This window comes from Passer domesticus, chromosome 1, assembly GCF_036417665.1.
Source record: "Passer domesticus isolate bPasDom1 chromosome 1, bPasDom1.hap1, whole genome shotgun sequence".
In the NCBI taxonomy this organism is placed as follows: domain Eukaryota; kingdom Metazoa; phylum Chordata; class Aves; order Passeriformes; family Passeridae; genus Passer; species Passer domesticus.
This window is the reverse complement of record NC_087474.1, coordinates 22,745,753-22,771,441: the sequence shown is the minus strand read 5'-3', so window position 1 is coordinate 22,771,441 and position 25,689 is coordinate 22,745,753. Positions and strand designations below refer to the sequence as shown.

At 41.2% G+C, this 25,689-nt stretch overlaps 1 protein-coding gene across 6 annotated transcripts in view; it reads left to right on the top strand.

Annotated features, from left to right (window-relative positions):
• The first annotated feature begins 13,256 nt into the window (after positions 1 to 13,256).
• Positions 13,257 to 25,689, top strand: part of CDK6 (cyclin dependent kinase 6) — a 136,974-nt gene continuing 124,541 nt past the window's right edge. Inside the window, exons 1-3 of one of the 6 annotated variants that reach the window (XM_064410134.1) lie at positions 13,257 to 13,646; positions 15,367 to 15,436; positions 15,907 to 16,393. In XM_064410134.1, coding sequence (XP_064266204.1) covers positions 16,161 to 16,393 — 233 coding nt within the window. In that variant the 5' untranslated portion in view covers positions 13,257 to 13,646; positions 15,367 to 15,436; positions 15,907 to 16,160. Of the gene's footprint in view, positions 13,647 to 13,733; positions 13,756 to 13,991; positions 14,202 to 14,673; positions 14,887 to 15,366; positions 15,437 to 15,906; positions 16,394 to 25,689 lie in introns of those variants that run through there. The other 5 variants (XM_064410144.1, XM_064410125.1, XM_064410172.1 and 2 more) reach the window with 5 other exon arrangements.

Genomic DNA, 25,689 nt, shown 5'->3' with positions numbered 1-25,689 from the left:
GCAGTTAGAGGCTTTCAGATACTATTATACAGATCTCCAGTGATATTGTTTCCTATTGGCAGTATTTGCTCAATTTCTATGTTCTGAATGTCTGAGCTGGTACAGATATACTGCAGGAGTCCTTATTAGGTTTCTTTTGCTGTCAAATAAAATGCTTGAATTCAGAGTAACCTTGCTGATTTAGCTTAAAACTATTATTTTACAGATTTATTGCAATGGATAAATTCAGCAAAAACTCACATAAACTTAATATTTTTTAAGAACAATGTGTATTTTCCTTTCCATTGAAAGATTGAACAACTAACTAAAAATCAATTTCCAAATACCCACCTTGTAGTTTCATTTTAAGTTAGTACATTGGCTATTACCCAGCAGCCAAAAAACAGTTGTGCTTAATCTGATGTGTGCACCACTGACAGCTTACTTTGCTGAGTCAAATTTCTTGTTGTGTAGCTGATAAGCAATAACCACAGCTACTGGTTTCATTTCTATGGGTTTTATTGTGATGAAAAATTAAGGGTTGATTAAACAGTGAGCCTGTTGCAACACTCTTAAATTCCCATCTTTTTAATTTGTTCTTTTGGATGATGAGCACCAGAAATTTCATTGATGGATAATAAGTGAAATTAGTCAGTAATCTTTACCCTCAGATCTCTTTCTTTTGGTGCATGAATAAGTTCCCAACCTATTATGGAGATATAAAACATGACTTTGGAAGCAGGAGCCTCAAGATAGACATCTAAATAATAGACCTGATTTTTAAGATCTTTAGAGTCCTTGAAAACCTCTGAGTTCCCAGCAGCTCCCCTGGAAGCTTGTGCAAGCCGCTGGATGGACTTTTGAAAACCAGGCATCCCATTTGCATGCTATTCTCCCTCAAACCTTAAATCGTTTTTTTAGAGAAGCTGTCACATCACATCCCATACAAAAAAGCTGTCACTTTTAATGCATCCCGGTGTCTGTAGATTTCCAGTCAAGTCCATGCCTTTTTCCCTTAATATGGTAGTTTCTACTTGGGGAAAAAAGAATTAAACATCATAACTGTAAATACAAACAGCCCTATTAATTAATTGTAGGATAAGTCTGAAAATGTACTGAGCCTTTTTTAGTGGTGTGAAAGCCTTCAGTAAATGGTAGCTCATCTCCTCCTTGCAGCCTGCTCCCCCAAGCACAGTTTTATGGCAGGCTGAATCCAAGCTCTTCGAGAATGATCCCTTTTACTCCAGTGCATCATTGCTGGGCCCTGTGTAAAGTGAAAGAGTCTGTGCCATATGCAAGCACCCTTTCCTTTCCTCTACATCGCTCAGCACCTTCACTTGTCTTTATACTGCTGCTTCTGAATCGTACGGACAGCTTGTGTTTGGGGGATGGCAATGTGCTCCCTGCCCAGGAAATCACGCACATGAGCCAGAGGAATGTTAAAACAGCAGCAAGGGATCACCATTACTGCCATAGAGGAGGGAATGGCTCTATCAATATTACTTTTATTCCACAAGCCTAGTGTACCATGAAGTGGCAAAATGGGGGAATGGGAGTGCATGCCGAGGGGAGGAACGGTGCCGCGCCGTGTCTGTGGCCTCGCTGCCTGCTTTGCCTTCACAGAAGATGGAGGTGCAATGGCTCTGCTGGTGCCCATGCTGGGCACGCTGGCCCCAAGCCCCACAGGCCTCCAGAGCCTCTGCTTGTCCCTCCCCTTCCCTCCTGCAGTGGCAACTGTATCCACTTGAACTTGGCAGAGTCCTGTCCTAGCTCGTCCCTTAGCCCTGCCACTCCCTTTTCTGTGGTATGAACAACCCATTTATAGACCAGGATGGCAAAATTCAGTTTTTCCTCCGTTGTCTCTGCACTAGTCTTTTTGGCTCCATTTTCCAATCCTTAAATTTCATGTAATGTCTTTCCTGAGTTTAGCAGTTCTGCAGGGCTTCACAAGGTCCTTACAGAGTACATTGAGATTAGGTATGAATGACCTTTACCTAGCTCTCAAAACTCACTGCCTCTCTACCTAAAACTTCAAATATATGAACTTTAAGCTGTTATCAAGTTCTTCAAGAGTCACAGTCAAATTTTTAATTAACAACATTGAAGGAAAACATTGATCTTCTGATTGCTTTCACAGCTGTAACATGGCAAGGAGGTCAGGGAATGTATCCTTCGAAGATGCAAAGCATGGTAAGAAAATCATCTGTCATGTGATCGCAAATTTTTACACCATTTTTAGGACAGCAAACAAAATGATTCCTCGTTTTCTAAAGAGGCTGAAGATGACAGAAGGAACCTTGGCTGAAGCAATATTGTCTGTGGTGCCACATGACTAATTTTTTTTTCTTTAGGCATGGTTTCAAGAGAAAACCCAGTCCTATGCAGAATATGTTTGTATTTCAGCTACTGTGGGCTTCTGCAATGCAATAAAAGAGGCAAAAAATGCAATAAGATTCTTATCTTGCAACAGAATCCTTTGAATAATTAGTCTCTGATAAACAGTAGTTTAAAGTACTGGGAAAGTACTCTATACAATAAATACAAGAACACCTTTAGCTTTTAACTGCAACTATCTGGTTTTCTCTGAATGGCAGGTGTTATGGCAAAGCTGTTACTCATAACCGTTAAGAGCTTTCAAGGACTGTGGAAACAATATGTAAACGTATACTTGGAAAGAAACCGGTCTAACTTCTGACTTCTGATAGACTCATGACAAGCCTATTGTTCTTTGAAGAGTTTTTAAATTACTGTCCTAATAACTTTTGCGTTACATTGCTACTGGACATTTCTGGAAACAGCCCTGTTCCCAAATGCAGAAACCTGAATTACTGAATTTGGTGTGCTTCAGTTTAAGCAAAAGGAGAGTGGGAGTTTTTGAAACTATTATTATAAATCTGTGATTTGGACACTCAAATTCCTTGCAAGTTTTTTGTTGGTTTTTTTTTTTTGAGGCATTAGTCTTTCCTGTAATGGAGCCAAATATAAGAATAAACTGAAACATTCAGTCAGAGAGTTAGTATGGAGAGGTTCACTACTGAATTGTGTCAAAGGGTAGAGCTGGTTGACATTTTCAGCTGTGACATGGAAACAGATCAGTGAAGCAGAGAGATTTAAAAAGATTTCAATAGGAGTTGCTCTTACACCAATAAAGGACAGGCTGAATGAAGCAGGCTGTGAACACCTCTGCCTCTGGTTTGTTTTTTCTCTAAGTACTTACAAAATATGTGCAGTAGATTATGACATGGCAAAGCTTTTACAAAACAAAAAAGTACTACATTAAGTATGTTAGTTGAGTGTTAGAAATCTCAGAAGCACATCTGAGCTAATCAGTAGTGGAAATCATGCACTTAAGAGAAGTAAGTACGTTATTTGTGCATAAATAAGTTACTGGGTTCTGGTGGAAAGTTTCCACAGTCCTGTCCAGCCCAGAAATCTGAGTTTACCTTCTGCAGAAAAGTGAGGCATAGAGAATAGGGAAAGGAAGAGGGAGAGGGAGCTGTACACACCCTAGTCTTGCCCTGACATGGGAGTACTGCAGCTCTCCCAGGTCTTTCAACACAGAAGAAGTCCAAGTATTCAGTACAATTTTGTTCATAACTTTGTCATTTATTAATTCTGATTTCAATATATATACATTATCACAAAATATGCAGTTATTGAGATTAATAATCAGGTAATTATTTTGCCTTTTAATGCCATCTCTTTTGAATACCTGATGAGGTTTTGTCAGCAATGTTAGATCTTGTTCAGAGAAAAATATTTGAGCTGTGTGTATACATGTATGCGCACCTATATACACCCACGCTTGAAAGGTGATGCAATTTTCCATTCAAGTTTGGAATATTCTTAGCTAGGGAGAGATAAATAATGATTTTACTTACCTGTCATAAATAATGACAGTGACTAATGACAGGGCTCTCTTGTGAAGGACTTTCAAAGTCTTCACACTGTGAAACAGGGATAGGGTGTTCATGTTAGCAGTGGCTGGGTTGGTGCATGCACTGTTTCTCATTTGCTCAGCTTTATGTGCTAAAAGCAGAGGCAAGGCCAGGAAGTTCAGCTGTGGGGGTTTAACCCCTAGTTCTAGGTATCAGACAATTTCTTTTATCTTGAAAATGTTAACAGTAGAGTAGGAAACTTAGAGTATGGGGCTTATACTACTCTCCTAATGTATTAACCACTGTCAGGGATTGCCCTACAGAGATCTTTGTTCTGACCTAGAATAACTGCTTTTTTTTTTTTTAAATTAGCTGTTGCCATTATCTGGTACCTGATTTCCAAGTTTGTTGAGAAATTAGAAATGCATCCTGGCATCAATGTTGGCTTTTTACAACCACAGCACATTGTTTGCATCAGGCATGAAATAAAAGAATAAATTTTCTAAAGCAGCTTGATGAAGGCCAGAATACACACTCAGAACTGACCATTCTATTATAGTGGTCATACAAGTAGGGAATATTGGCAGCTATCCATTGTACATAATTTACTGCATAATTATATTTGATAGAAGCTTTCTGGTATGTGTGGATAACAAGCTCATCTATCTATGAATCTGGAATGTTCCTAAAATGAGTTAGTGCATGCATGCTCAACATTAGTTCCCCAAGTTTTTTCATACTGTAGTACTATTTTACATTTACTAGATTAAATATATTAATATACGGATATATTAAATTTTATATATATATATATATATATATATATATATATATATATATATATATAACACATTTAAAAGATTAAACTCAATTTCTGCCTTAAGGGATACAATTTTTCAGTGGAAAAGCAAGAGGATTTATGGTAGGAATGCTGATTGATTATAATAGAGTTATGTGTGTAAATCTATGTGCAATGAGATCACATCATCCTCTAGAGAATACCAGTAGAAGTGTTTTTATCCTGAAAACACAGCTGACCATATTTGCAAAGCCTAATTTTCCTTTAAAACAGTAGACAGCAATATTTAATACCCACTATGGTTATCTACATGACTTCATCATGCATTGCATTTTGTGCCTACTCTACAAATATTGAGGTCTAACCAAATTTTCAGTATAATAAAATCAATAACAGTTACAATTGGATTCAATGGCACTGTATTTCTAAGTCTCTGTTATGGACAACATCAAGGAATTGTTTACCAAAAGCTATCAGTTCCTACCCTGTGGCACCATGGTGATATGAATAATTCTCAACAGCCTCTATTCTACTCAAAAAGAGAATTATTTTTCAACATGGTATAGGTTGAAGAGCTGAGAAGGGATTCATAGTGATAAGAATAATAGTCATTTTTTTAGGCAGTGTAACAAATGTAGTGTAGAAAAATATATCTTTAATAGAGTTTCTAATGTAAAGTGCATGACTATTTTAGATGATGTGGTAGGTAATTATATTGGCATCATTTACCGATATTCACAACACTGTGTCTGTGTTTTATGGCAGTTTACACAAAAGTGTTATCACCAGATGCCCAATATGGGCAAATCATGCTGGCTGGTATAATTTTTTGTCATTACTACTAATTTTGATTGTTCTTAAAGTTTTGCCTTCTTTTTTATCCCACTTCTTAATCCATAGAATTGTGTAAGGCAGACTGTGTTTTCCCTTTTGGAAATCATTGCTAAGTATTTACCAGGTAACTGGAAAAAACAGAAGTGGGTGCATTGATGTGACACCATAGACAGAATAAAGAGCATTGAACACTTGCTGTTAAATGCCAGAGAGCAGTTAGCTGCTCTCTGGGTCCTCACATTCCCAGTGCTTTTCCAGAATTCATAAATTAAAAAACTTACTCTGTTATAGCTGTTGATGATTATATGCTCTTATTGTGTTTGTACTCAGGAATGGTACATTATCAGAAACACTTACAGATAGATGGGAGATGATCTCAGAATGACTTAGTCCATCCCAGTTTTTTGGAGCAGAATTAGATCATTCCCAAAAGATGTTTAGTTCCTGTAGTTGCCCGATCCTCCACTAGAATACTTGTACTTAACTATATACTTGTCTTTAAAAGGTGTTTCTTAATGCCTAACATAGGTCTGTGCTGTAAATTAAGCCAATTATTTCTGCTAAAGATCAATAACCAGCACAGATCTGATAGTCAGGTTGGATGGTAGGGCCTTGAACAACCTGGTCTAGTGGGAGGTGTCCCTGCCCATGGCAGGGGAGGTTGGGACTAGATGACCTTTAAGGTCCATTCCAACCCTTAAACGTTCTATGATTCTGTGATTCTGTGGCAGATCAGCATAAATCAATCAGTGATACAATGTAACTCCCAGTTATTTCTACCAAAGGAAACACTGCCTGTTGCAGCTGCTGAGGGGAAGCCCTTCCTTATCCCCTTCATCACCTGGCTGATGGGACACGATGCTGCTTTAGAGGTTTAGACATCAGTGTCTTACCAGCTCCTGGCAGTTTCACACTATTCATGTCTTCTGCAGTCAAATGCTACATAGTTGCAACTTAATTTTCATTACATTTATATTTACTGACTGACACCAGAGATCATATGTGGTCATATTTCTGTTTGACTTTTTTTTCTAAATATTAATTAATTTACAGTGGCACCATACTTAGGGTAGGCTCCTTTCTCATACACCAAGTTTGTTTGCTTTTGTTTTTTTTTTTAAATAATGTTACTACATTTTTCGTTAAGCAGAAGCAAATAAGCCATTTCTCTCCATAATGGGACAATACAGATGGCATGCTGGGGTTCTGGGTGAACTGGCAATTTCCAGATCAAATTTACCTAATTCCCAAGTGCAACACAAAAAAGGCTTATGTGGGCTCTGGGGTAAGGTAGGTTCTTTCTGCATGACAGAAGGAAGCCCACACTTGGAACATGCTTAGGAACCTGGTCTATGCATTATCTGAATTCAAAGTCTACTCCCTTTGTATGAAATGCTGACAGGAGGAAAATATATAAAATCTTGTTTTAGTCACTGTTACCAACAGTAACGCTAAGCTTATTTGGCACCAGATCAGCTGAGTAAAGTCCTGTTTTCTGTGACTAACTTTCCTGATCATATTTACATTCCAAACTAAGTCATATTCTGAGTCATTTTTTAATATGTGAATGGCACAAAAGGGTTTAGGATTATGGCATACAAATCAAATGGGGTGTTCTTTGAAAGATTCCACAGACAACATCACTTTTCACAGCAAAAACTGTCTCTTCTTCTTTTCTACACTGAATGGAGAACAAAGATTAAGAGTAAGCATTCTGCGAATGGCATGAAGAGAGAAAGGTGCATCTATACAATGAGTTCGTAGACACAGATGTAAATATACTTACCTGAGCAGATGTAAAAGTCACTAAACCAAATAGAGCAGAAAGGAAGAGGGAAGAACCTCACCCTTGCCAAAGATTACTATAAAGAAGTGTAGAATATAACACCAATAAGCAATGACTGCAAATTAGGGGAAACACTTGGAAGTAAATCAAACACAGGTCCCTTCTCCACCATATCCCTCAATTGTTGGCTATTGCCAGCTTCAGGGTGGCTGATATTTCTGCCCCAATGAACCTCCTTTCAAAAAAAATCTAACTCTTGAGGCCAAGACAGATACACTTTCCACTCTGGGCTGAAAGAAAGAGTGCTAGCGAGAGACCACAGATGGGAGATGGCATCAGCTCCTTGGGAGTTCCACCTCGTGCTTCATGCTGCAGGGTCCCAGGATGAACTGGCAGAGCCCATCTCAACAGACTCTGCTGGCTCGTTTCCCCACTGTCACTCCTGTTAGGGATTTGGATTACCTAGCAGCTTCCACGGTGGCACAGCCTGGCTGCCAGCCCTGGGGCATAACACACGCCATCAGGACCTCACCGCCTCTGACACTGTCTGCAGCGTACATACAGCATCCACCCTGTGCAAGATCACAGGATCAGGGCTGCAGATGAAGATCCATCCTCTTGCTGTACTCTTTCACTACTGTCCTGCAGTGTGGTTTTCATGGAATGTGTCCCCTCCCTCTCCTTCCCTTTTCCCGGCTCTGACTGCAAGCCGTTTGGTGCAGACTGCCTTTCAGCATGAAGCTGCACAGTGTGGAGTCCAAGACAGGACCCAGCTCTGAGCTAAAGCTTCAGGAATGAGGCAAATACAGACAGCAAGCTATTTTCTTCACAGTAGGTATACATTTTGCCCTTGATCATCCATTGCACAATAATCCCCAAAAGGCAACTAGAAAGATGAAGGCAGTCAATGAAATTCACTGGCTATTGCCTTAAGAGCTGGATGGCAAAATACAGCTGCTGGATTCTCTCAGGTGCATTCCTAGGAACATGCAGAGACTATTGGAGCAAACAGGCTTGTGTTAGTTGTAGGCGTGCTCTTCTCATGGCAACTTTCTTGGCCACTTCTGCCACCGGTAATTACTAAAGCATATACAAACAAATATGGGGAAATATGTGCATGCTTAAACCCTGACATTATGTTATGGTTCTTTGTGCTAACGAACAATAGCCTCACAGTATAGTTTATTACTGTAAAAACAGAAAGATACAATTTGTAAAACATAAAATTATCTGCTATAAACAAAGGCTCTGATTGAAAGAAAAATAAACTAAACAATCATACTGTAATTGGCTTAGATGCCTTAATCAGTGCCAATTATGCCGTGGCTGCTATGGTTAACAGGGATTAGATACTACTTTCTGTCACTTAAATTAGTTAAAACATTGTGTGAATGTTAATGATTTATTTGCCTGTAAATATCTTAGTAAATATGTTAAAATTTTTATGTGTTCAACTAAGAAGTTACATCTGAAAAATATTTTCATATTTGACATTGGAATTAATTCTTAGTGTTCAGTTATATCATCTTTCTCATTATGCCTATGCTTCACTAAAAGTAGCTTTAAAATACATAATATATATTTATAATCGATTTTCACACAGCTATAACAAGCCTAATAATAGGTGAGAATAATTATTTCCCAAGTTTGGTATTAGATGTATGTCTGAAATTCCTTCTCAGGAATAATTTTCTATGCAGTATAATTAAAACTTTTGTTTAGAGAACCTATTTTGGTTTGCTAAAGGGAACTTCTAAAAAGTCATAATTTATGCTAACATTTTAAAACAAATTCTAAATATTCAAATTCACAATAATTGACTGATGTATTTCTACTTCAACAATAGTTGGTCTTTCATCACTTCTGGTGTTTTCTTGGACGATAAATGCCTAGAAAAATGGGTTAAAACAATTTTAACTGAGAATGAAGTAGCAAGTTAATAAAAAAACCCTGACAATAACACCCCAATAAAAGCAAACTATTTTCCAAACCCTTTATGAAAATCTGTTCTTTGAAAAGGAAGTTTCGTGTTGTTCTACAGAACACTTCTTGTAAGATCAAACTGTGAATCCCCAGCAGCACCTCAGCTGTTCCAGAAATACAGATAAAATGCACAAAGCAAAACAACACTTTGTGTCTCATCCCTTCCGAAAGTCTTGGTCTATTAATCACAATTCTTGGTATTGCCCACCACTACCAGCTTCTTTTAATCAACTGCTTTTATACTCATTCTGGTAATTGCTTGTTATCCATTTCCACACCACTGGCTTATTCATTATTTCCAGCAAAACAGTACAGACCTCATTTTATGGAAGTGATTTGTGTACAGCACATAACACAATTTCTTTTTAATTTTAGTGGAGTTTGATTGAAATTTAATTCAAATTCAAATAATTCATTAAAATTTTTTCTTTCTAAATTCATTTCAGTATAAGTGGATTCTATCTTTCTTGATTTCTTTGAAATTCTAGTGATTTAAAAATAAATTTAAATTAAAAATACTGAAATTGAAAAGCATTGAAAAACACAATTTCACAAAGCAAATTCTGATGTAAAATCAGAAAACAGTGATGCAGAAAGAAATTTCTTCCTCTGGCAATACACATTTCCAAATTTTTGTATTTCTAGAACAAAAAAATACTTTAGAATTGCATAAGTTTAGAAATAGCTACAAATGGTAGTCAGAATTCATTTCATAACAATATTTAATAAGCTTCTTAAAAAACTAATTTCCAAAAATAGCTGTAAATTTCTAAAAATTAAAATATTGTCAATTTTAAAAGAAATAAGGGATTTCTTAATTTCTGTATGGAAAAACTCCCATTGTTGATAAAAAATAAATGTACATTTACCTCTCCTAAATCAGAAATGTTACAAGAAGCATGTTTTTCTCACAAACAAAAAAGATTAAACCTTTTTAAAGCTTGTTATGAAAATATCTATTATGTACAGTGTACTTTTTCTAACTATTCTAAAATGTATATTGTTTGAAGCATCTCCTGGATTTTAAACTTTAAAACAAATGTAGTAGAATTTGAAATTTATATAAATTTGAAATTTATATTTTCAAATAACTCTGACAATTGAGGTAATAATTTCAGCCTCTACAACAAGTTGTTTTTAATATCATATATTTTAGCTGGCATTTTTATCTAATTATATTTGGAAATCTCTTCCTGAAATCACTTAACTTGTGAAAATTGAGAAAATTTGTTTAGGTAATTTTGGAGATTTGTATAGCTTCTTTATACTTTGGGAGACAGAGTAGTTTGACCACTTCATTCAGGGAGGAAAAAAATAGTCATATCATTTTTTTAAAAAAGTCCCTCAAAAAACTCTGAGCATATAAAGCCACATTAACTGTGTGGCACTTTTCCGTTATAAATTCATTCCATTTGGCATCATGAGCATATAATCTCCCACGGCAATCTCTCCTGACATCACCACATAGAAAGGCAGCTAGAACACTTTTAAAAGACATACATATGCTCCCCAAAATATTGGGACAATTTGGGATGAAAAGGTGATCTTGCATTGAATACTGTTCAGTAGAAGAATGATAAACCAGCACATTTGAGCACATAGGCAAATGGCAGGGTACTGCAGAAATCTCTTTTCTACCTCATCCCAAAAGTGAGGCTGCACATTTTCCTGGCCAAAGGACCCGGTGCCCCTCAGCCCCTCCTTGGGAACAGAGCCCGACGGGAATTTAAAGATCCAGAGATCTTCAGGAGGAGACAGCAACCAAGGCTTCACTTCTCCCTCCCAAAAGTGAAACCTATTGCATGTAAAGTGAGACAATTAGTGCCTTTGGAACCTGGGGAGGGTTTTGTGCCAACCTTGTTACAGCTGCCTAAGTATTAGGGAAAGGAAAGGAAAGGAAAGGAAAGGAAAGGAAAGGAAAGGAAAGGAAAGGAAAGGAAAGGAAAGGAAAGGAAAGGAAAGGAAAGGAAAGGAAAGGAAAGGAAAGGAAAGGAAAGGAAAGGAAAGGAAAGGAAAGGAAAGGAAAGGAAAGGAAAGGAAAGGAAAGGAAAGGAAAGGAAAGGAAAGGAAAGGAAAGGAAAGGAAAGGAAAGGAAAGGAAAGGAAAGGAAAGGAAAGGAAAGGAAAGGAAAGGAAAGGAAAGGAAAGGAAAGGCATGAATGTTACAAAACAAAAAAATAAAGGGAGATCGTGTACATACGAACCTTATGATGTGATGTGATTTTTCACATATTTTAATAACAAATATTTGATCTGTGTATTTGAATTTGTGACACTTTGACATTTAAATATTATGGTTTAATATTAATATTATCTGCTATTAACTTCAGCATGTTTTTCTGAAAAATCAGGGACTTCAGAAGTTGATGAGAAATTTCTGTGATTTAAACCAAAATATATTGTGAGTATAAATTAAGTTCTTGATAAGTATGCACAGTCTCCTGCCAAAACTCACATGCCACTGGCCTTTTCCTTGAAGGTGAGTGGTACCAGCTTTGTCTTTTCTCTGGAGGAAATCTGGAGGAAATCCCTTCTGCCCTCAACCAGTTCCCCTCACTGGCCCTCCAGGTGCTGCTTCTAAACCTCTTAGAAGGAAGGGCAAGAGGAATTGCTGGGGTCAGTTTTGAAGTCAGTTTTTATTTAACCTATAGGATTTCATGTATGCTGGTTAGCACTGTGAGCCCAGCTGGAGTAATTATATGTGTCTTTCTGATATGGATTATTTTAATTTGTACAATATTTTATATATATATATATATGTGTGTGTGTGTGTGTGTGTATATATATATAGTTATTCTAAATCACTTTAGAGTGCCAAGTTCTAGACATACACTTTTCATAGTTATAAAACCACTTAGTTAAATTACACTTCTCACTGTAAAAGGGGATTTGGGTCCACCCCTTCCCAGTTAAACCAGTGTATGAGGTGGCTCAGGAACTGGATAATAATCATCCTTGAGGTCCAGAAGAGCATGTGCTAGAGGGTAGGGTACCAGCTGGGAGAACTGGGAACTAGGTCATATGCTTTTTCCCCATGGAGACATAGTTTATTTGTATTTGTTTTGTGATTTTTTTTTTATTTTTCCCTGCAGTGAATTTCAATATTTGCAGGAATTGGCTCCATACAGAATATTCTCTGCATCAGAAAACAAGCTGCCGGTGCAACCTACTCCTCTGCACACCGTGCTCTCCTTGGCCCCCTGCCTTGTGCATCTCCAGCAGCAATTTTGTCGGGGCCAAGACTTTGCGGTGATTGGGGGTTCTTCAGCAACGAAATTTCTTGATGCTTCCCGAAAGCATTCATGGGTGCTTACTTCCTGCCGGAGCTCTGTGCTGACTGTGAATGGAAAGCAGCAAATAAAAAAAATAAAAAAAATTTAAAAAAGGGGGGAAAAAAAAGGAAAAAAATTAAAAAGCACAAAAGAATTCGCGTTTTTCTGGAGGGGAAAAAAATAGTTATTTCCCATGATGAGGGCGGGGGGGTGGGGGGAAACCGAAACCCCAAAAGGTATTTCCCAGCGCCTCGCACGCGGAGCTCTAGGAATGAGTCAGGGCTCTCAGTGCTGCCGCGGCCGGCGGAGCCCGCGCCCGTGCAGCGCCGAGCGCGGCGGGGCCGGGCCGGGGCCGGGCCGGGCCGGGCCCTGCCGGGACCCCCTGGGGCGCTCGCCCCGGGCCGTGCCTGGCCGCGGCGCTCGCGGCGACCCTTGCGGTATGCGGCTGCCTTTGGCAGGGGCACATGAAGGATTTCATTGAGTGTGAAGACAGAGAGCAGAGACAGAAAGCAGAAGGAGGCGGCTGCAGCCTTTGTAGTCGGGGAGGAATGCGGAAATGTTGAAGCACTATGTCAAACTTTTTTGAAACGGGGTCAAGTCACATTCAGCCAGCGTGGGAAAGCAAGGGGAAAAAAAAGTTGAGGAGAGGGAAAAAAAAAAAAAAAAAGGCTGCAAGCTGCTGCTGCTCCCAGGCAGAACAGAGGCCGGGGGAGCGAGCGAGGAGCGGCAGCGCAGCGCCGGGGCAGCGGCGGAGCGGCGGCGGCGGAGCCGAGGGCCGGTGCCCGAGCCCCGCACCGCAGGCTGCGGCCGGCGGGGCTGCGATCGTGGCGCTGCAGCTCCCCGGGGGCCGCCGGCCGCGATTTTTATTTCGCGTTTTCCTTTTCCCCGGGCAGGGTGGGGGCGGGAGGAGCGGGCTGGGGGACGAGTGCGAGCTCCTTCTGCGCCAAGGTGCAGCCCGGCGGCGGCGGCGGCAGGAGGATGCGAGCCGAGGGCGGCCGAGCCGCGGATCAGCTACCTGTGTGGCCCGGGCGGCCGCTGCCGGGACCTGCCGGAGACACCGCCATGTGAAGGGGCAGACCCCAGGCCGGCTCTCCACCCCGCCTCGCTCAATGGGAGGTTTGTGTTAGAGAGGACTCACCCCCTCCCTCCCCCCCCCCTCCACCCCCCGGGGCTGAGGATTATTTGGGGAACTGGTGGCGGTGCAGGCGGCCGTGGCGCACACCAGGTAACGCGGGGCGCCCATGTGCTCCGCGCACCCGGCCCCGCGGCGTGGCCCACACGCCGTCCCCTCCCCGCCCGGCCCGGGAGCCCACACCGCTCACCCCCCCTCCCCGCGGGCGGCACCGCGGACGCGTCCCTTCGGCGGCCGGGCCGGGGCAGCCGCCTCGGGGTCGGTGCGGGGGCGCGGAGGGGCCCGCGGGGGAAGGGGTGCCCTCAGGGGGAGCCGCCGGGGGGGGTCCTCTCTGCGTCCTGCCCAGCAGCGGAGCCGGGCCCCCCTCCCCGCCCCGTCCGCTGAGAGGAAGCGCGGGGACGCGGCTCCCCGCGTGTCCGCCGCCGCCACCCCCCGCCGCCGGCGGGGCGCCCGCGGAGGGGAGCTCGGCGGCGCGGCGGGGGCAGCGGCGGCCGGGGGCGGCCGCGGTGCCGCGCCGTGCCCGGGGAGGGCGAGCACGGGTAAGTTTCCACGCGGCCGCGCCGGGGCACAGGCCCGCCGGCCCCGCCGCCACGCACGCGCGGCGCCGCTGCCCGCCGCTCGGGGGCGCCCTGCCCGCGGCGCGGGGCGGGAGGGGGGCGCGGGGCGGGCAGGGGCACCCCTCACACCGAGCTCGGGCAGGGGCACCCCTCACACCGGGCTCGGGCAGGGGCACCCCGCACACCGGGCTCGGGCAGGGGCACCCCTCACACCGGGCTGGGCCGGGGGCACCCCGCACACCGGGCTGGGCCGGGGGCACCCCTCACACCGGGCTGGGCCGGGGGCACCCCGCACACCGGGCTGGGCCGGGGGCATCCCTCACACCGAGCTCGGGCAGGGGCACCCCTCACACCGGACTGGGCCGGGGGTGCCCGCACACCGAGCTCGGGCAGGGGCACTCCTGCACACCGGGCTCGGGTCCCCCGCACACCGGGCTCGGGCTGGCCCCCCAGGGCGGCCCGCGCTCGGTGATGCTGCAGGCGGGGGACGCAGGGCTGCCCGGTGGCTGGGGCGATGCGGTGCAGGGAACTGTGGCAGCTGTGCTGGGAACTGAATGCGGCGAGGCAGGGAGCCGCCTCCGGCTGCAGCCCAGGAGAAGGGTTGAGCAGTGGGTACAGGTTTCCTTCCGATTGCGCTTTTCATCTCCAGCTAAGGTGTAAAATCAGCGTAAGTGTGCGGAATAGCCCTCGCGCTTTGTGTTTGAGTTCCCCCTGAGAGATCCCCGACTCACCTATCTGGGGGTCATTCATCCTAGCGCGGAAGAAATGCGGTGTAGGAGAGGGCTGCAGTCCAGGGGGTCACTGTATCGCTGTATTAAAAAGGGTCAAGGGAAAGGGAAGAATTGATATGGAGCTTTGTGAGGGGAGAGGGTTTGCCAGTCCTGCAGAAAGTGGATGAAACTGGATGCAAAAGTGCTTCTGCTCTCTGGCCTCATGCACTCTGCAGCAGAGCATGCTGTTCCTAAAGTCATCTTTGACCATGCTGCTTTGCAGAGAGCTGCTGTGACACATGTAGCAGTATCCACAGCCAGTACTCTTGCTTGTTAGTAAATTTGCTGAAGTGCATATTTCTGAAACTACTTCAGCATACAATGCTTCATAACATATCATTGCCATCTAACTATGCATGTATTTCACCTCTCCACAGGTGCTTTGTTTCTTGCAATGTGTTCATGATCTGTTAATGAAGGGCTTAGCACAGGAGAGAGCAGACCAAGGTAGAAACCTCCAAATGCTATTATTTACTACCAAGTGACAGTAATATAACAAAATACATATCCAGGACTCCACCATGTTAAATCAAGAAAACTTTGAGTCCTGAAATCCTGGCATAAGTTCTTGCAGTGGTACACTTCCTTTCACACATGCCAAGTTAGCTCTGCCATCCCCATCACCCATGTGTCACGGGGTCATCATCTTTAGCCCATTCTCAGTAAAACCCCTCAGCATGCTGTTGCTCTGTAGCCGAAAGCCTACCTAGCCTTCTGCGCAGACCGTGATAACTTTGTAGTGTATCAGCCACTCCGGGACGTTGATACATATGTCACCCTCCTGCTTCGCATCTTCCTTTCCACCACGATTTTGCTTTGCATATCTGTATTAGCTTAATTTTAGCAGGTTTTGAACAATGCAAAGTCATGATGTAAACTAAACTAAACTCACTTTTTTTGCTTGGTTTGTCCTCCAGATTTGTTTGGCTTTACACAGGCAATGCTCCCAAAGACTGTATGATAATTCCTGGTGGCCAAAAGCAGAGGCGCATTGTGGCCAGTACAGAAAAGGAGCAAGAACAGGAGGGCAAGAGCTTCCCACTGCCTCTGTGGCAGAGGTACCAAGTGCGTGGCCTGTCTGCATCCCAGCAAAGTACTGGTTTTCAGAAAGTGAGTGAGACTGAGAGCCACCTCGAGGCACTTGGAGAGGAGGAAGAGGACTGGTGCCAGCATGGATAAGGACAGCACAAACCTGGCTGACCAGCAGTACGAGTGTGTGGCTGAGATTGGGGAAGGAGCCTACGGGAAGGTGTTCAAAGCCCGAGACTTGAAGAACGGCGGTCGCTTTGTTGCGCTGAAGCGGGTACGGGTGCAGACCAGCGAGGAGGGCATGCCGCTGTCCACCATCCGAGAGGTGGCAGTTTTGAGGCACCTGGAGACATTCGAACACCCCAACGTGGTCAGGTGAGGAAGTGGGACCACTGTCCTGATCAGTGAGGTCCTGGGTTGAGTACGTGAATTGGGTGATCAAGAGTTTGGGGGCATAAATGGAATGGACACTAGTTTGGGTTTGTGGCTGAAGTGAGCACTAAACTGTGTGCATGGAATGTGGTTTGAGGTTTCAGCAGGCCATGGTGCAGCCTGCCAGACCTCACCTCATCCCTGTGCATTGCCTCCCACACACACAAACACCCATCTCCAGAGGCATAGGTGTGTGATTTAAGTGTTGGAATGGATGGGCAAGGAGCCATATATATACTATTTCCTCAGGCATGACAGAAAATGAAAAAAAACCCAACCTCTCCCTGGTTTTGTCTGACCTACTAGTACTGCCAGCTGCAGCTGATTTTTACCAGCTCTGTTCATTACAGAAATGGCAAGAATGAGAGCAGTAGTGAAATGTGCATTCTGCCTTTTTATATGCTTTTATAGAGAGCTATAGATTATGGTGTTAAAGAGAAGCAACAGCTTAAGACTTCAAGCTTTTCCTGCAGCCTTAGGGTTGAGTACTGTTTGGTGCTAATTTTCACCGCGAGCTGCTGATTCTGCTACCAAGAGGGCAAAAGTACCGGTGTCAGACCTTGCTGGCAAAATGGTGGCAGTGGCCCCAGGATGTCCTTCCTGTTGTGTCAGTAGCATAAATCCTGGATAAATGGTCTGTGCTCTCAATGATAAAGCTAGCCCTACTGTAACCTCTTACATTTTTCTGTAGCTAGAAACCTTCAGCATCTTTTATTAAAATTAAGAACTTCAAGAAGTAAGTTTCACTTCGCAGATACCACATTGAAACTGGTCAGCATCTTGCTGGTGGTGCTATATTAGCAAGAGTATTTCCATTCTTTGTGTTACTTACATGCATATTACACAGCAAAAGGAAAACATTTTTGTGCTTCACTAACACCAAGACTCTTTCAGTCTTAGAGAAATAGATACTTTGAACTCACAGGTGAAATTCAAAATGCCTTGCACAATGTAATCATCCTTTTTTGTAGGGTCTGAGATCAGGGCTTGTTTATTGGGCACAACAGGAAAGATGAGACGGAGAATAATATTTAAGTGACAAAAGTCACTCGCTAGAGATGAATTCACTTTTGTTTATTTCATTTTAAGGCAGTTTAATGTGACAGTCTCCTTTATGTCAAAACTGAATAGGCAAAGTGTGTGTATTCTGAAATGCTGATCATGGAGTGCTTGTCATCGGTCTCACTTTAGTGAGCAATGGGTCACATACAGGCTGTAACTTCCATTGCTCATCAAGCAAATCCACAATTCAGTTAATAACCATTATCTTGGCTGGCACCTACTAATGCCAAAGGCTTAGTCAGTATACTTCAAAAGTGGGCATCCTATGTTTGATCAGTGAATCAAGTGACTTGGTTTAGAGGAGCACGCACAAAGTTCATCCTTGGCAGTAGAGGAATAATTGGGATTTGTCAAAATCTTTGAAATGCAGCCCATCAATTTATGGGAGAAAATATGGATTTAGTTGTCCAGGTTTAGGCATTTATATATTTGAAAGCTAAATATTGTTTAGGAATAATTTAACATAATATTTAAGAATTTTTCTACTGTTAACATCTTTCCATATGATGTAAAAGATCTTTTTAAGAGCTTTCTAATCTCACATGCAGCTAAATGATTGAAATAGAGTTCTTGTTTTCCAAAGAGCTATTTGATGAACTGACTATGCAACTGCAGGCTTCTTTTGCTTGATCTAAGTGCAGTTGAATCTCAACAGAGCATTGCATAAATACATTGAAGCTTCAAATATTTTTGCAAGCTTGAATGAAAACTAATTCTCTGCAAAGCAGTGAGTATTTCAACCAGCAATATGAGAATGTAATTTCAATATAAAAATCTGTGGAAGTGTGTTTCAGGTCCTCATAGTGGTGTTGTGAAGCCTGTACCTTTTGCCATAAGCAGCATTTCAGACACAAGGGGCTGGTTGGTAACGTATCAGGATGCCTGGGACATTGGTTGCACACCTTTTTCCACAAAAAGGCAGAAGATAAGCAGTTTCAAACATTATCTCTTCTAAAATGTGAGGAATGCTATTCACATTTTATTACTCATGTTCTTTGTCCATATTTTTAACCTGTAGGGCAGATAAGGAGCCCTCTGGAGAGACCAGAATCATATCCTTCAAATGGAAAAATTATTTGAAAACATTTAAATGGCCCAGTTCTGTTACAAAATAAGGTAGAAGAGTTTGCAATTTATTGAAATTAAGCATCTATTTTTGTACTATGTAAATATACTCAGAAAAGGAAATACTATAAAAGAAGTTCTGCAATTTTAAGCAGCTGATCTAACTGTACTTATTTATTGAGCATATGCTCAAAATATTTTAATTGTTTGGGCATGCATTCTGGAAACTGATCTCATGGCCAGGCTAATAAATAAAAGCAATTCCAAATGCATTGTCTGCATACTGGATTAAAACGTACATTGTTTTCACAGCACTGTGATAAGAGCACAAATATTTTAAACCAAATATTTTTGATTTTGAGAGGACCTCTAGTTTTTTTCTGAATATTACAAGCAACTAGCCTGAGAGAACTATGCTGGAACTGCAGATGCTGTGTTGTATCTGTTACCTCTGAGCAGTGGCATGTGTGATCCATGAGTTGCTCAGTGCAAACCAGCAGCCATTCAGTGAGTCAGGATTCAGACAGACTTTGTACAGATGAGCTGCACAGGCCCTGTGGTCTGCTGTGGTACTCTGGCATCAGCTGACAGCAGAGGTCACAGGCCACATGAACTTAGGCTGAGTGTCATTTTCAACTCAGATGGTACCTCTGGGCTTCTCCAGAGTGTGCAGTAGGGATCTCAGCAGCCCAGGGCTTCTCTGCTACCATGAAGTGGAGCTGAATGTGAAAGACAGTTTGGTAAGGAAAGACCCAGTACTTTGTAGGCATAGGCAGAGCTCCATGGCTTTGCTGGTCATAGAACAGGATTCAGGACTAGCAGTGCTCCTGCAGCCCAGGTTTGTCTTAACAGTTGTAGAATCACTTCCTGTGAGAAATAGTTAGAGCCAAAACTGGTTTCCAGTGCTTGGCACTAGGGTTGGAAGAGAATTTTCTCCATAAGGGAGAAATGTCTAAATAGCCCAGAATAATTTTGAACATAAGATTCATCATATTTTTCCATGCTACCTTTCCATGCTGCTTGCTAATTATGAGAGCTTTGTTTTGTGTTCTTTTGTTCCAAGTGCAAGAAAAGCATCAAAGGGAAACATAACCTTAATCAGAACAGTGATGGTAATGAAAATCTCTGTACTGTAATGGAAATAAGCAGTACTGATCTAAAAATTTTTAATACTGGTAAGAATGGTGTATAGAAAGGCATGGGGAAAAGGCAGTTAAAATAATTGCTATGTGCTTAAAATCATTTCCTGTTCACATTTAGCCTTTTTATAGAGCTCCTCTCTGACAGGACACCTCACTCTATTCTATCTATTTTCACAAAACAAAGTTAAAAATAGAATCTTCAAGAGTAAAGCTTACTGTAAATCAGTCTTAAAATAGCTGTGTTGTGGGCTTGGAAAAGTCCCTTGTAGCTGGTAGGATGATCAAGGTGCTCCTCTAGCTCACCTTTCAGATGTAATGCTTGAATAAAACTTTAATATATACAGTAGGTAAATCTGGCAAAAGTTGGTCCAGCAGTTACATAGCTTAGTGCTGGTCTAGTTGGAAAAAATGAAATACATGTCGATAAAGAACAGACTTTGCCAGGAATAAATGACATTAGATTCAGGAAATTCCTGTGTGTAAAACCCTGCTGCAAGATATCTGTAAAAATTCTTCTTGTGATTATAATGCTAAATTCAGCTGTATCTCACATTCATTTTATCTCTCCCCTGCTGGTAATCAGATGAATAATTTCCCCCGTATCTTAATCATCATCAAACTGTGAATTTGCACTCTGGGAAGGTGATATGCAAGACAGACTACTGTAGTTCTTGGCATTCTTGTTTTCTATCATATTTACATTTAACAGTTTAAATAGCATTAAGCCATAAGCAAATTGAACAGAAATGCAAAGCTGTGTATTTTTACTTCCTATCTCATGACTTTTCTTTTATAAATACAACTTCTTCAGTATTTTCATGGTTTAATAGCTATTCAGTTTTTAAATAGCTGAAATTATATTGAATATGACCTATTAAAATTTAGTCTAGTCTGGGTTGTTATTTCAAAGGTAAGTGTCAGAGATCTTGCCATTCAAAGTGATCATAACCATGTAAGAATTAAAAGTCTTGAGTCTCTCTTTGCAGAATATTTGCCCCAACTAATTGACTTAGGTTCAACAGAACGAGCCACCTAGCTGGGAGTTTGAATCTATTCCTCATTCTTTTTTGTGTACAAATCAGTGGGGGGAAATGCAGTCATTATGATTATTTGCACAATTATGCCATGTTCAAGTTTTTATATTACTTTATATCCACTGAACTATAAATGGCACTGTAAACTGCTCTCTGTAGTACAGCAGTCATGTCATGCTGCTTTTTCCCTGCTTTTGCAGTCCCGTGGTCCATGCTGTTGTCTCTTGGTTTGCACTTGGGTGCTGGTTGGAGCCCCTCAGCTGATTGCCTTGGCAATGCCACCCGAGTGCTGGGGAGAGAGGCTGGCACACACATCATTCCCCATCCCTGTGTATGCTGACATAAAGACCAGCACTTGCTTGACCTTGCTCAGAGGTCCCAGAAGTGTATAAATGGCTTGGGGCTTAAAATTTCCTTGTACTTAGAAGGTGTTTTTATAAGTGTCTTGAAGTTCCCTGTCTGACCTGGTAAAGCATTCAGAACATATCAGTAGCAGATCATCAATACCTAGTTAACCTTTTGCAAGACAATTTGAACATGTATTTGTTTTGCTTTTTTCTGTTTTTTAAACTAAAATTATGGGCAAGCATACAAAGGGAAAAAATTCAAAAGGGAGTAGCTAATTTTATTTCTCTTTCTAATTTTTGGTCATGCTGATGTTGGCTTCTGGCTTTATTACTGTACTGTTAATAAGTTGAAAGGATTTCTCAAAATCATTGAGATGTTCCATCCTGTCAAGTGAAACATTTCTATTTTAGGGGGTGTTTGTCTCTACTGAATTCTGCTTCCTTCCTTCTTTTTTCTGCCAAGCTAATGTTAAACTTCTAGTCTGTGAGGTCATTCTTGCACATCAGCAGTGTGCTGTATTGTGTGATACAATTTATTTTTGTGTAGCATCACTCAATATGACATCTGGCAAGCCCCTAGAGACAAAAAAATGGTGTTTTGCTAGTTAGGAAGATTGTCTTGCACACAGAAAGAGTAAAATAAGATGCAGAGATGGAGTGGAGCAGAAGAAACTTGAAACTTGCCAAGTATTTGTGTGGCAGATGAATCTCAGCTGAGGTAGAAATGGTGGATGAGTAATGGGAAGGAAAAACTGAATGAGCTTCAGAGTCAGTTTTAGTCTCAAACAAACAGGATTGTCTTCAAGACAGATGTGAGGAGGGGAAGTGCCTTGGCAAGGGAAAGGCATTTCCAGGCTGGAGAGCAGTTTTGGTCAGAAGGCAAGGGAGATCATCCCTGTGCTGACTGGCCGCTGTGAGAGACACTGCAGAGGTCTTGGGGAGGAAGGGACTGGAAATATTGGCTTCTCTGATGGCTGGAGGGCAAAGAGAAATTATGTGGTTGCCACTGAACAGGGTACCTTGGTCTTGGAGAAATTGGTTGTCAGAGGACATTGTGCAGAGAGTGGACATGAATGCTGGCCCATCATCATCTGCTTGCAACCTTACAGTACACAGAATGAACATGTACAGGGAAGACAAGGATTTTCTTGCCAATCAGATGAATTGTTTGTTAGTTATGGATGCAATGATTTAGTTTTAATACATGATCTGGCAGAAACAGGACAAGATAAGAGCATGTCAGGAAGGAAGGGTTGAGTATGGAATGGACTTCTGAGCCTTAGGAAATTCAGTTTCTGGAATGAGTACAAGACCATTTTAAAAAAAGTATTTTATCTCATTCTAAATCTAAGTTTTTTACAAAAAACACATTTCCAGTCTTCGTATGAGTAAATGTTAGTCATTTTAGATTATGTCCACTGCTCCCTTCCTTCTTTAAATCTGTGGATGGTTATGTCTGTGCTCTTCTTGAAGAAATTTAGCCTTCCTGAGCCCTGCCTGGAAGTGAAAACCAAATTCTTCCACCATAACCATTGCTGATGGCAGGTTGTGATTTCCAGGGAATGGAGTGGGGTCCAGGATTCAAAACTGAGCCTTCAAAAGGTTTATATGGTAGGAGAAAGGATAGTCCACACTTACAGACAAAGACCAGGGTAGATTCATTGGGCCTTTCCAGGTTGCTTCATGGTACTCACTTATGGCTGAAGTGTGGAACAGATCAGGGAGAAGAAAAGTTGCTTGCTATCCCAGGGTTTAAAAGAGAGCAGGCTGGACCTGGTGTCTTGTGACTTAGCAGAGCACTGACCAAGTCACTCAGGTGGGCTTGGTGCTATTTAAGCTATTGTTTGAAACTTAGCACTAAGTGCATTATCAAATAGAAATAGCTATGATGCTAAGAATGCACTGAATTTTAAAACATCTTTCTGGATCGAGTTCAGGGGCAATATACATCAGAATACAAATCACAGATACTGATTCTTATTCATGTATTAGATTAAAGCCATATTTCTAGAGAATATTTCTATTAGAAGTCAAAATGAATCATGCAGAATAAGTAATATAACTATCCTGACAGGATAGTAACATGAATTTGACATCAAGAGTGATTATTTGTCATTGTAATAATTCTTAGGTGATGTAATTTAGTTCTGAAGCTTTAAAATTATTCTATGAAGTTTTGTAACAGTAAATACAATAGAGGTTGCAGTTCATTCCAAAACTTATGTATGTAGAGGATTTAGTTTGCTTGGTATGAAATCTAGTTATTTTCCAGTATTGCTGAACAGATTGATTTTTAATGATCTAACAAATTATCAGAAGGTAAGTGTACCCATATACATATATAATTAAGTTGTGTTTTTTCTTTTAAAAGAGAGATTTCTCCACTTACACCTGTTCTTCATATCTTCTTACAATCTGAAAAATACTTCTAATTATGCAGGCACGATTATTTACCAGGTATACCTTTAAACTCTAAAGAATATTTGTATTTAATAAATAAACCTCTTCAGAATTTTCCAAGGAGTGTTTTTTTCCATTGTGTCCTTTGGCATTTGGCGTTTGGGAAGCTTTTGATGAGATGATTGTCAGAGAATGGAAACATGACTGTGGATTTCCGAAATATTTTCAAAATACCTCATTGCATCCAAATTTTTTGTATTGATTTTTATATTTATTTATTTACCCTTTACCTTTGAAAATTTGTCCCATCATAAGAAAAAAAGGAAACAGTCTCCTAAATAATCCCTTTAAAATCAGACCTTAACTTTCTAGCCACACAGTTGTGTTTTCTTTAGGCAGCATAAAAAATGTTTTATATGAGTAGTAAGAAGCTCTTTCATATGATGCTTTAGATGTCTTTGTAGAGTTCCAGAAGAAGATGGGTTTCTATTCTCTGAAGTATCTCACATAATTTTAGGATGAGGTGAATGTTTCTCACACCTAAATACAGGGTGTGCCAATTTGCTGGTATTGGTAGAGTTGTCCTTGGGTGAGTGTCCCATGGCATACCTAGCAAACAATCTATGAGCTTAGCAGAAAGTTCTGTACTGTTTTAAAAGGGTTCATACCAACACTGACTGCTTATTACTCTGGATTATCATTAACAGGTGACTGATCTTCTCTTAATAAAAGAAAATAAAAAACTTAACTCAGACATGAATTCATCTTTACAGGAATTTCCCGTATTTAATGACTGAAAACTCAGTTCTAGGATGAATCATACTGAGTTTAAGTGAAACCTATTGAGTTTAGACTTTTGCAACATTAGTCAGTGCAGAATATTGCATATTTTGATAGAAACAGAGAAATGAAGTGAGAAATAGAGTGGAAAAGCCTGTGTGATTTTTTTCTCTCTTTTATGTGAAACTTTGGCTAGTCTTTTAATATCTGTTTGAAGTGTGGTCAGTGTGATAAATTGCTGTTTAACAATGCCAGAAAACTCCCTTTCCCTGAAATCAATTAATTATAAACTGGAAATTTCAGTACTTTGTTCACTGTTTCTTAAGTTAGCATATTTCTGGGAGCTTTCTGTGATCGTAATTCCTAGCTGCACTGGTGCTTTTGTTTCTCTTCATCTGTGGAGCCAGGGCTCTACTGTAAGGATAGAATTCTATCACTTTTTTTTCCTACATTTGATGTGGTATTTTGCATACAGCTGCAGAGTAGACAGTTACCTTTGAAAAGAACATTTGGCTGGTTTAATTTGATTAGAGCAAACCACCTCAATCATTACTGAACTAAGACCGTTTTCACTTTAACTTGGCTGTAGGAGTTGGGAATGTACTGACTGTGTTAGATGTTTGGGGGAGGACTCGTTTGGGTACACAGCTACTGCTGAAGTGAAACAACCTTAGAGGACCTTGCGTACTCTGCTCTTTCCCAATAAAAAGGGAGGGCTGTGAAGCCATTGAATGTCACATTTAACTTTCCCTCATTGTAACAGGGAATTGAATTCCTTTTCTACAAAAAAAAGTTGGATATATGTAATGCACAGAAATGCAGAATCATACATTTTTTAAAAACACCATGATAGTAAAAACATCCATAGGATATGAAAGTCTTACATTTACTTATAACATATTTAAAACATGCCTAGCAACAGTATTTTGAATAAAGTTGGAATAAAATCCAACATATAAATAGAAATATGGTGGGATTCTCATAGATACATTATATCCAAGTTAAAATTGAATCCCTTTTACTAAATCTCGGTAAGATTACCACTTTTTTTTGTGTAGTTTTGATTTTCTACTCCTTCCCTCGTCATATAAATATATTGGGGTGGTTTTTTGTGTTGCATATTAAAGATCAAATTCGATACTTAAGATTCACAGTACTATGTATTTTGTATGATTTTTGCTTTTCAGTTTCCCTCTCTAATGATCACATAATTTTCCTAGAAAAACTCTTGTGGCTGTCTAGAATATAAATATGTGTCATAATAAATGACAGACCTTCAATAAATTGTAGTTAGCTGGTGTTCTCTAGAAAATACAGTTCTGATCTTTAAGTGCCCTGCCTTTGTGGTAGTGTATCATCATGCAATATTTCAACCAGAGGATTAGAGCTGAAGGAAGAGGTTCTGGTTC